The sequence below is a fragment of the Chrysochloris asiatica genome, unplaced genomic scaffold, assembly GCF_000296735.1.
Source record: "Chrysochloris asiatica unplaced genomic scaffold, ChrAsi1.0 scaffold00159, whole genome shotgun sequence".
In the NCBI taxonomy this organism is placed as follows: domain Eukaryota; kingdom Metazoa; phylum Chordata; class Mammalia; order Afrosoricida; family Chrysochloridae; genus Chrysochloris; species Chrysochloris asiatica.
The window spans coordinates 2,505,193-2,517,284 of NW_006408677.1; the positions used below are offsets into that span (position 1 = coordinate 2,505,193).

Below are 12,092 nucleotides of genomic sequence, written 5' to 3' on the forward strand. Positions count from 1 at the left end.
CCCCGCAGGTTCTTTGGAAGAAAGTTCTGGCAATTCCCTTCCAGAAGCTCACAGTCAATGAAAACCCTATGGAGTGCAATTCTAATCTGGCATACTTGGGGTCTCTAGAGAAGGAATTGACTCATTGGTAACTGATTTGGGTTTGGGGAGCACTTTTTTGTTTTGTTTTGTTTATTTTGACCCTTGATATGAAATAAACAAAATGATATGAAGGAGTGTATCACTTTAAGTGATACTCCTGGTGTGGTTTCTGGTGTGATGCTGTGGGTTGGACTCCTGGTGTATCACTGTGGGTTAATGCACCAGACTTGCAAAGCTGTTTGAACAACAAGGTCGGCATTCAAGCTCACAGCTGCTCCTTGGAAACCCTATACAGGGTCGCTATGGGTCAGAACCGACTCAATGGCATTTCACAACAACATCACTTTAAGACCACATTAAATTTTGTTCAAAATTTATAAATATTAGATGTACATAATAACTCAAAAGGCAGAGACTATCGTCACTGTGACCACAGTCAACAACAAACTACACTGATTTCAATGAAGTACTGAAGGGAAATGTTATCTTATTTTGAGTCTTGTTACCATTATCAACATTATAATTTTTCATAGCTTACAATGAATTTTCCATAGTATGACAGGAAAAAAATCTTCACTCTTGTCTAGTCCTTCCTTCCCTTCCATATTAACTGGGTCTTCCTTCTAGCTTCATCTGTATACTCATGCCCTATTTTTGGAAGGTAGTCTTATTATTCAGACATTTTATTTTCCTAGAATCGCTGTTAAATAGGCCCCTTCTTAAGAGAATTTATACCACATAGCAGATAAGCAATGGAAATAAAACTATTTGCTGGATCTCACATTTGCTAACATCAGTGGGAGGGTAAAACAGGGTTTTGAAAAATAGGCATTTAGATTTGCATAGAAATATTATATGAGACAACAACAGATGGCCACAGATCAATTGATCATCCAAAAAACGGACACAGTAGAATTGGCCCATAAAGTTTCCGAGGAGGAGCTCTGGTAGCGTAGTGGTTACGAATCGGGCTGCGAACCTTAAGGTCAGCGGTTCGAAACTACCAGCTGCTCCGCGGGAGAAAGATCAGGTTTTCTACTCCCGTAAAGATTTACACCTTTGGAAACCCTGTACAGGGTCGCTATGGGTCGGAACCAAGTCGATGGCACTTAACAACAATCTTTAAAGAAGCAGACTGCCACATCTTTCTTCTGGGGAGTAGCTGATGAGTTCAAACTGCCAACCTTTTGGTTAGCAACCATGCCCTTAACCACTGCACCACCAAAGCTCCTTTTAAAGAGGGATGGATGTAACTCAACAAAATTCATTTTCATTCTCATGCAAAACAGCAACAAAAAACAAAACACCACTCTGTCCCTTGAACACACATAAAAGACTTCCAAGGCAGAGATTGTAAACAAGTGCTTCAGTGTCTAACCCACAAAAATGAATACTGGCACACAATGTTAAACTGAATTGAATATTTATTATCTTCAATTTGCAATTTTCAGTTCAAGTCCTTGATTGTCTCTCCTGACTTTCTGGTACACTCATGTTCCTATTTGGTTTTGTTTTTAAGGCAGGTTGAAAATTAACTCCCTGTTGAGTGCTTATGAGGAGCTCTGGGGACATAGTGGTTAAGCAGTTGGCTGCTAAACAAAAGGTCGGTGGTTCAAACCCACCTGCCCTGCCATTCCTTAGGAGAAAGATGAGGCAGTCTACTTTCCTAAAGATTTACAGCCTTGGAAACCATGAGGTAGTTCTACTCTGGCCTACAGGATTGCTATAGATCGGAATCTTTTGGATGGTGGGCAATGGGTTTTTTGGTTAAGTGCTTATGGAAATTTATAGTGGACAACCCCAAGCCTTTGTTTCTTTAATGTTTCCAGTATACACACACAAACTAATATCCTCCACAAAAATTGCTCACCTACATACACTCAGACACCTCCACCCACACCTACACGGTGACACACCCAACCTTCCCATTGCTATACACAGGCATATGCAAATCAGCACATATGCTAATTGTAGTACACCTACACAGGTACTCCCATACTTAAAAGAAGAGGTGGAAAGATTATAGCAAAGATATGTACTGTGTAATATGTCACTGACAAAAGAGAGAGAGGCTATTTCCTGGTACTGACTACTGATCTGGTGGACTATGGCCTCACATGCCCCCCAGAACTGGCCAGAAGTGTATAAATGCAAGCAAGTTAGTGCAACAGATTAACAGGTTGTAGCGAGAGTTTGCAGAGGTGTAGGTTATTCCTCATGAAAACACCTTGCCATTAAACTCACTTGCCATATAGGAAAAGTGACCCATTTTAGTAGGGAACTTTCTGTCTGTTGTTTTGTTAAGTGCCATTGAGACGGTTCCGACTCATAGTGACCCTGTGTAGCGATTCCAAGGAGTGGCTGATAGGTCTAAACCACCGACCTTGCAGTTAGCATTCCAGTGGAGATCCTACAGCGCCACACCGGGACGCCTTCTAACAGTCTAACTGCGTCTACAGATACAAAGCTGTGGTGCAAGGGATTATTTCCCAGAAACCCTTACCTTGAGTTTTTCAAATCGATCGTTCAGGGAGGCGACCTGGTGGTCTCGGTGACGCCCCACCAGTTTGCATAAGGCACAGATCAATTGGTCATCAGATACACAGTACATGTTCACTTTCTCATTCTCATGGTCCAGGCAGGTGATCCCTCGGAGATGTGTGTCTGGCACTGGTTCGACCAGGCGGTGGCTGGTGAAAGGTTTCTTGTTGGGGTGCGTGGCCCGTAGGCAACGGTCACAGTAGGAGACCTCACAGGTGATACATGTTTTCACTGCATCCCGTGGTGGGTCCTGCTCACAGAATTGGCAAGCAATTCGCTCGCTAGACATGGTGGTGCTGGGCCTGTAAGTTCTCTCCCGGCGGCTCTCGCTTGGGGAGTTGGGCCCACTTACTGAAGCCTTCTGGAAACGGTCAATAATGTTCTGCAGGGTCACATTCCTCTTGAGGCCGTCCAGACCCCGGTGGTTCAGCGAGATAACATACCGGCACGTAGGACACTGGAAAGCAGTAATGGGTTCAATGGATTCGCCAGAGCTGCAGCTCGAGACCAAAATTCGATGAGCACAGCTGAAGCAAAGGCTATGAGCACACGGGAGCAGAAGGGGGTCCTCAAACAACTCTAGGCAGATTGGACAGGTCAATTCAGACTCCAGTGTTTCCATCTTTAGTGGAAATAATCCTGCTGAGGCATTAAGAACCACAGAGGCTGGGCTTTCACCTGCAAGGAATACAAAGCAAGAAGTATTAGGCATTAATTCCAAAGGAAAAGGAGAGGTAGTGTCATTATACATTAACCAGTGGAGGCGTTACATGCTGAACTCTCCAGGGATGCTTGAGCCATAAGAAAGCAGTTGGGGAATTAATCAAAAGTGTTCCCCCTCCTTCAAACCTTGTTCTTGACAAATGTCTGAGTCTATTTTCCTGCGCTAATAAATAGAAACTAGGAGTCCTGGTGTGGCACTGAAAAATAACGCGCTTGACCGCAAGGTCAGTTTGAGTCATAAGGGTGGCGGTTCAAACCCACCAGCCACTCCTCAGAAACCGTATACAGGGTCGTTATGAGTTGGAACAGACTTGAACCTCAGAAACCATATACAGGGTCATTATAAGTTAGAACAGACTTGACGGCACTTAACAACAACAACAACAGTGACTCCATAGGATAAGTACTAGACTGCAAACCACAGGGTTGGCGGTTCAAGCCCATCAGCTGTGCCACAGGAGAAAGACGAGGGTTTTTGCTCCCACAGAAATTTACAAGCCTCAGAAACCCTATACAGCAGGGGTTGTTGTTGTTGTTAAGTGCCGTCGAGTCGTTTCCAACCCATAGTGACCCTGTATAGGGTTCCCAAGTAGCAGCTGGTGAGCTTCAACCACCAGCTGTTCCGCAGGAGAAAGATGAGGCTTTCTGCTCCTGTAAAGATTTACAGCCTCGGAAAGCCTGTACAGGGTCGCTATGAGTCGGAACCAACTCCACGGCACAAAACAACAACAACAATGTGATGGCTGGAACTGCAGTTGCCTTGGTAGGGCCAGACCAAATGATTTCAAGGTCCTTATATGGCCCGCGGGCAGGACGTTCCCACCCCTGCCATACAGGATTGCTGTGAGTCAGAAACCTACTCAACAGTACTTAACAACAACAGTGGCCACCTATGAATCCTGGTTTACTGATAACATTCTGATTCCAGCTCACAGACTGGTATGAATCACTCTCTCACATATTCTCCCCATTGATGTCTCTTGTCCTGGGCAATGATGAGCCTGAGGCCCTGAAAAATTCTCAGTATCCATTCTCTTATACTGCTCTCTATTTCACTTCCAAGTAAAATATGGAGGTTGTTACTATTTCACATCCAGTAGAAGGAAAACAAGGTCATATTTCAAAATAACTCTCTAGTTCTTGAAATGAGTTCCATTCTGAAAGCCTGTGTAGAAAAGAAGAGAGGGCTTTAGAAAAATATAGTTCTCAGCATAGGATAATAAGTTCTTCAGAATGTGAACTTGAGTTACTTCCTATTTCAACTCATGGAAATGTCTGTTCCATCCCATTTCTAATAAATTGAGTTACTAGGCACAAAAGATGATAATTTGTGTTTCTGCTTCCTTTCCTCACCTACAGGAAATCCTTCATTCCATCAAGTAGAACAGGGAATGATTTTAACTTTTTGACTTAGTCAGCAATAGTGGTGGTGGTGGTTACGTGCCGTGGAGTGGGTTCCCACTCATAGTGACTCTAGACACGGTTTCTGAGGCTATAAATCTTTAGGGAGCAGAAAGCCTCATCTTTCTCCCATGAAGCGTTGGTACAGTTAGCAACCCAGTTCGTAAGTAAGTCACTATGCTACCAGAGCTCCTTTACTGAACAATGTTGTTGTTATTAGGTGCCATCGAGTTGGTACTGACTCATAGCGACCCTATGCACAATAGAACGAAACACTGCCCAGTCCTGTGTCAACCTAACAATTATTGCTACATTTGAGCCCATTACTGTTGCCACTGTGTCAATCCATCTCATTGAGGGTTTTCCTCTTTCTCTCTGACCCTCCATTTTACCAAACATAATATCCTTTTCCAGGGACTGGTCCCTCCCGACAATATGTCCAAAGTATGAGAGACCAAAGTATGAGAGACGAGTCTTGCCATCCTAGTTTCCAGGGAGCATTCTGACAGCACTGCTTCCAACACAGATTGGTTTGCTCTTTTGGCAGTCCATGACACTTTCAATATTCTCAACCACCACCATAGCTCAAATGCATCATTTCTTCTACAGCCTTCCTTATTCACTGTCCCAACTTTTGCATGCATATGAGGCTAATGAAAACGCCATGGCTTTGGTCAGGCACTCCTTAGTCCTCAAACTGACACTTTTGCTCTTCAACACTTTAAAGAGGTGGTTTGTGCAGCAGATTTGCCTAATGCAATTGTCATTTGATTTCTTGACTGCTGCTTCCATGAGTGTTGATGATTGATCCGAGCAAAATGAAGCCTTTGATAACTTCAATCTTTTCTCCATTTATATGGATGGTGCTTATTGGTCCAGTGGTGAGAATTTTGTTTTCTTTACATTGAGATGTAATCCATACCAAAGACTGTGATCTTTGATCTTCATCAGTAGGTATTTTAAGTCCTCTTGGCTTTCAGCAAGCAAAGTTGCATCATCTGTATATCGCAGGTTGTCAGTGAGTCTTTCTCCAATCCTGATGCCACGTTTTTCTTCATATAATCCAGTTTCTCAGATTATTTGCTCATATTGAGTAAGTATGGTGAAAGAATACAACCCTGGCACACAACTTTTCTAATTTTAAACCATTCAATGTTCCCTTGTTCTGTTTGAATAACTACCTCTTGGTTTAGGTACAGGTTCCTCAGTAGCACGATTAAGTGTTCCAGAATACTCTTTTACCGCAATGCTGTCTATAGTTTGTTATGATCCACACAATTGAAAGTCTTTGCATAGTCAATAAAGCACAGGTAAACATCTTTCTGACAGTCTTTGCTTTCATTCAAGATCCATCTGATGTCAACAGCGATATCCTAGTTTCACATCCTCTTCTGAATCCAGATTGAACCTCTGGAAGTTCTCTGTCAATGTATGGTTACAGCCATTTTTAAATTATCTTTAGCAAAATTTTGCTTGCATGAGATATTAATGATATTGTTAGATGATTCCGTTGGGTCACCTCTCTTTGAAATGGGCACAAATATGGGTCTCTTCCAGTCACTTGGCCAGCAACAATAGTTGCTGCTAACAGGTGAAGACACAATAGCTTGTGGTTTCCATTTGATTGTATTATTAAACACCTGCTGAATTTGTACACACCTGCTGGTGTGGTGCTGTGGGTTTATGCGCTGGACTGTAAAGACAGTTTGAACGGCAAGGCCAGTAGTTCAAACCCATCAGCTGCTCCTTGGAAACCCTATACAGGGTCACTATGAGTTGGAACCGACTTGATGGCATGTAACAACAACAATAACAACAGCTATGAAGCTTATCTCCCCATGTGTCTTTTCTTACTTCCTGAATCAGGAACCACATCAGAAACAGGATGCAAATCAATACTTCTGTATAAATTAGCAAGATGAACATCCAAAAACTTCTTACAGCCCGGAATTTTCAAATCTGCTAGCCTTCATTTTAGTATGCATTATAGATGGGTCCTGGTATGGCGCTGTGGGTTAATGTGCCAGAATGCAAAGCCGTTTGAACTGCAAGGTCGGTGGTTGAAACTCACCAGCTGCTCCCTGGAAATCCTATACACAGGCTCACTATGGGTCAGAATCGACTCAATGGCACTTAACAACAACAACACACATAAATGAAGCATTGGTAGTACTCTAGGATAAGTACTGGGCTGCTAACCACGTCTGCTTCCCTAAGATTTACCGCCTTGGAAACCCTACACAAGGTGGCTATGAGTCTGAACTGACTCGCCAAACATCTAAAAACAACAACAGCACACATAAATATTCTGTTAGTCCTAACTAAAGAAAGCTATAAAATATAGCTTACTGACTGAACAATGTTAATACTATTTCTTAGAAAGAAAAGCATCTTTTGTTTTGAAATAACTATTGTCCGTCATCTCCTAACCTCTGGAGACCCTCATCAAGATTTGGAAATTTTATTCTACAATTGCTGTTGTTGTTGTCAGGTACCATCGAGTCGGAACCGACTCACAGCGACCCCATGCACAGCAAAACGAAACAATGTCCGATCCTGGGCCAACCTCACTACCGCTGCCACACTTGATGCCATCAATGATGCCACCTGGCTGATCCATCTCATTGGGGGTCTTCCTCTTTTTCTCTGACCCTCCACCTTACGCAGCATGACATCCTTCTCCAGCGACTGTTCCCTCCTGACAATATGTCCAAAGTATGAGAGACGAAGTTTAGCCATCTTGGCCTCCAAGGAGCACTTTGGCTGCACTTCTTCCAAAACAGATCTATTGGTTCTTTTGGCAGTCCATGACACTTTTAGTATCCTCCTCCAACACCACAACTCAAAGGCATCAATTTTTCTACGATCTTCCTTATTCACTGTCCAGCCTTCGCATCCATACAAGGTTATTGAAAATACCATGGCTTGGGTCAGGCGCACCTTAGTCCTCAAGCTGACATCTTTGCTCTTCAACACTTTAAAAAGTTCCTGTGTAGCAGATTTGCCTAATGCAATACGTCGTCTGATCTCTTGACTGCTGCTTCCATGAGTGTTGACAGTTGATCCAAGAAGAATGAAGTCCTTGACAACTTCAATCTTTTCTCCATTGAAAAGAATGTTGTTTATTGGTCCAGTGGTGAGGATTTTTGTTTTCTTGACATTGACTACAATTGCTACCTGTTCAGATATCATCATTTATCAATGTTGTCTGCATTCTCTCGTGCAGGCACTTTAATACAGAATACAAGTAAAACTTGTTGAATAGGTATAATGTAGCCCAGCCCTAAAAGTTGTTTCTAAATGAAACCTTTTCCTTAAATAAATAAATAAAACATTTTCCTGGTGTGGCACCCTAGGATAAGCAGTCAACGTCAAGGTCTGTAACCACAAGGTTGGTGATTCAAACTCACCAAGCTGCTCCTTGGAAACCCTATACAGGGTCACTATGAACAGAAACCGACTCCACGGCACTTAACAACAACAACATAGGAAATTAGAAGAAGTTCTGGAAGTATTTGTTGTTGTTGTTGTTAAGTACCATGGAGTCGGTTCCAACTCATAGTAACCCTGCACGGGGTTTCCGAGGCTGCAAGCAAATCTTTACGGGAGCAGAAAGCCTCATCTTTCTCCCAAGGAACAGCTGGTAGTTTTGAACTGCTGACCCTGAGGTTAGCAGTCTGATTCATACCTGCTATGCTAAAAGAACTCCTTACCTGCTGTAGACCAGATATTGTGTTAAGCACTTTACACACATTATTGCTGTTAACTGACATTGTCAGTTCCATCTCATAGAGACCCTCATAGGGTTTCCGAGGATCAGCTGGTGGGTTTCAACTATCAACCCTGTGGTTAGCAGCAGTCCACTGCTTATCCTCCAATACCCACAGTCTCCTTACACACATCATTTAATTCTTACAGGAAGCCTGTGTGTCAGAAGGGTACTATTACTATACCCATTTCATAGTTCCCAAACTGGAACTCATAGTAGTCAAATAAATCAACCAAGGACACTTAACAAGTAAGTGGGCGCACAATGGATCAATCTAACGCCAGTGTCTGTTCTCTTTCCCCTACACCTTTACTTCAGTTGTCTCACTCCTTCATTGAAGTTTATCTTGACTATTTACAAGAGGGCTTCTAAGCCACATGTTTCTACTTCTATTTTTGTCTCTTTGCGTCCCTCTGAGATTCTCTGAATCGATCTCGTTCTGAGGCCCTTTCAGAATCCTATGACTCCTAGGCCCATCTCCACCTCACACTGCATTACTGCATTTCTTATTACTGTCTCTTTCAGAACTGCACAGCTTCATTTCCTCCATTTTTGTGTTGGAAGCTACCTGAGAGATTGGAGTGAAACCTCCAGCAAAAACAGCAATAGGTAAGGAGCATTGCTGAAAAGCATTTATATATGTTGGAACCTGTACAAAAACTATTAGATTACCGCAACTCTCCTAACTCTTAGAAGGGTGCCTATATAAATTCTTCTGCCCAGAGAAGAGGGTCTTCAATTTCCCCTGTTGTTGTTAAGTGCTGTCGAGTTAGTCTGACTCATAGTGACCCTGTATAGGGTTTCTGATGAGCGGCTAGTGGGTTTGAACCATCGACCTTGCAGTTAACAGTGCACTGCTTATCCTACATGCCATACCAGGACTCCCAATTTTCTCTAGAGCCCTAAAAATTGAGTTGACGTGACAACTGAAGCATGGGAAAGCATGGATATGATCAAAACAGGGCTTTTAACCAGGAATTTCTTAAGCTCCTAGAACTGCTTGCAGAATTGTTTGTATGCCATATATGCATTTTCATGGAACTAGCGTCCAAAGCATTCAAAAGATCCTAAAAAGAATCCTTGACCAAAATAAATAAATAAGTCAGGCATCAGTGTTCTAAATAAACCTCTGTGATTGGTCTTTTGGCTCTGGTTTCTGAAAAGGGTTCTTGAAATTTAACAGCAATCAAGATTGCCTGTTTGCTTTCCAAAACGTCCAAGGAACACTTACTTGTTGTTAAGTGCCATCGAGTTGGTTGCCACTCAAAGTCACATATAGCTTTTCCGAGGAGCAGCTGGGACTGCTCACTGACCTTGCAGTTCAAGCCAACCTTGCGGTCCAGTGCTTTATCCTACAGTGTCACACCAGGGAACACTTGTTAAGTGCCGTCGAGCAGTTCTGACTCATAGCGACCATGTATAGGGTGTCCAAGGAACAGCTGGTGAGTTCGAACTGCCAACCTTGCAGTTCAAACCAACCTTGAGGTCGAGTGCTTATCCTGTGGTGCCATACCAGGACTCCTTAACCCTACAGTGCCAAGCAAGGAACATTTGTTGTTGTTGTTCAGTGCCGTCGAATTGGTTCTGATCCATAGCGACCCTGTATAGGGTTTCTGAGAAGCGGCTGGTGGGTTTGAACTGCCAAACTTGTGGTTCAAACTGACTTTGTGATCCAGCACATTATCCTGCAGCACCACACGTGTAAGTGAGTAGGGCTGCATGATGGAGTCAATCATACATATTTATTGATGCATGCATATAAATCAGGGCCCCAGTCATGTGTATTCACTGAGGCCCCAATGATTAAAAGACCCTGGGCCTCTCTCTTTTGGGTGAGAGCAACCATGCATGAATGCTCCCAGGGACAATGGAAGTCTTGTGCCTTGCCGTCTAGACGTTGTCTGCTGCGTTTCTTCACTTGATCCTTTCTGGTTATAATAAATGGGTACCTGTAAGTATAGGTACTCTCTGTGAGTTCTGAGTCATTCTAGAAAATTATTGAACCCACGGGGGCAGAGAGAAAATGCCACGTGGGTGGCTGGTGTCAGAGACGGAGAAGTGAAAAAGCAGCAATACGAGCTATCCTTGCTCTTTGGAGATTACCCAGGCTCGTTTTTATAAGTGTACTTTTATTAAGCGTAACAGAATCCTGATGTGGCACTGTAGGATCAGCACTGGACTGCTAACCACAAGGTTGGCAGTTCAAACTCACCAGCCACTCCTCAGCAACCTTATACAGGGTTGCTATGAGTCGGAATAGACTTTACAGCACTTAACAACAAGGGGTAACAGTCTTGCTTATTTTAAGTAGCTTTTCTATGTCATTCCTATCTGGTTTTGCTGTTGTTGTTTTTTTAATTATCATATTGTAACTGCTCTAATTTTGAGAAACTGATTTTTTGCAACTTCTTCAAACATATGTTCATCTCATCTCTCATTTATGAGGCTCCCTTGTTCTGTGTACTCCTAGTATTTCACCATCCTTTCAAATATCCCCCCTGTTCCCTACCTCCCTGATTAAGCACTTCGTCCCTTAAAATTCACTGAGCTTATGTGCCTGGCATGATACAATACCCTTTACATGCATTGCTGTTGTTGTCATTGTTGTTGTGTGCCATTGAGTCATTTCTGACTCATAGCAACCATGTATGTATAGGATTTTCCTAGAGTGGCTGGTGAATTTGAAGTGTCAAGCTTGTTAATTTTCACAAATACCCTCTAAGACATGTTGTTGTTGTTAAGTGCTGACTTAACAATTATGACTCATAGCGACCCAGTATAGGGCTTCCAAGGAGCAGCTAGTGGGTTTGAACCTTCGACCCAAAGTTATCAGCCCAGTGCTTAGTCTATAGTACCACACAAGGGCTCCAAACAAACATGTCTCTGCTCTAAGACATTGTTGTTGTTAAGGGCCGTTGAGTCAATTCTGACCCATAGCGACCCTGTATAGGGTTTCCGAGGAGCAGCTGGTGAGCTTGAACCACGGACCTTGCAAGTTCAAAGGGCTTTTGCAGTCTGGCGCATTAACTCACAGCGCCACACCCAGACTCCGCTCTAAGACATAGGTACTATTATTACAAAAAAAGTTGGTGGGAACTTGTCCAAGTCACATTGTTTGGCAGTAGCAAAGCCACAATTCAAACTCAGAATAAAACGGAAAGCCCAGAAATAAGCCTATATACTTATGGTCAATTATTAATGGGTGTCAAGACAGTTCAAAGGGGAAAGAAAAATCTTTTCAATAATTCATACTGCAACAACTGGATTTCCACATGCAAAAGGAGTAAGTTGAACCCCTACTTCACACCATATACAAAAATAAACTCAAAATGTACCAAAGACTTATATCTAAGAGCTAAACTGTAAAATTCTTAGAAGAAAAACATAGGTATCAATCTTGTGGCCTCATAACTGTTGCTGTTTTAAGTGCTCTCGAGTCGGTTCCAACTCATGGCAAGCCTGTATAGGGTTTCTGAGGAGCAGCTGGTGGGTTTGAACTGCCAACCTTGTAGTTTGCAGCCCAGTGCTGATCTGATAGCTCCACACCAGGAGTCCAAGGTCTTATATTAGGTAACCG

General features: G+C 42.9%; 1 protein-coding gene across 2 annotated transcripts in view; it reads right to left on the reverse strand.

Annotated features, from left to right (window-relative positions):
• The window catches only part of MID2 (midline 2), a 123,859-nt gene that overhangs the window by 99,824 nt on the left and 11,943 nt on the right, over positions 1 to 12,092 (reverse strand). The window contains exon 1 of one of the 2 annotated variants that reach the window (XM_006871041.1): positions 2,585 to 3,295. In XM_006871041.1, the coding sequence (XP_006871103.1) occupies positions 2,585 to 3,244 (660 nt within the window). In that variant the 5' untranslated portion in view covers positions 3,245 to 3,295. Of the gene's footprint in view, positions 1 to 2,584; positions 3,301 to 12,092 lie in introns of those variants that run through there. The other variant, XM_006871040.1, reaches the window with a different exon arrangement.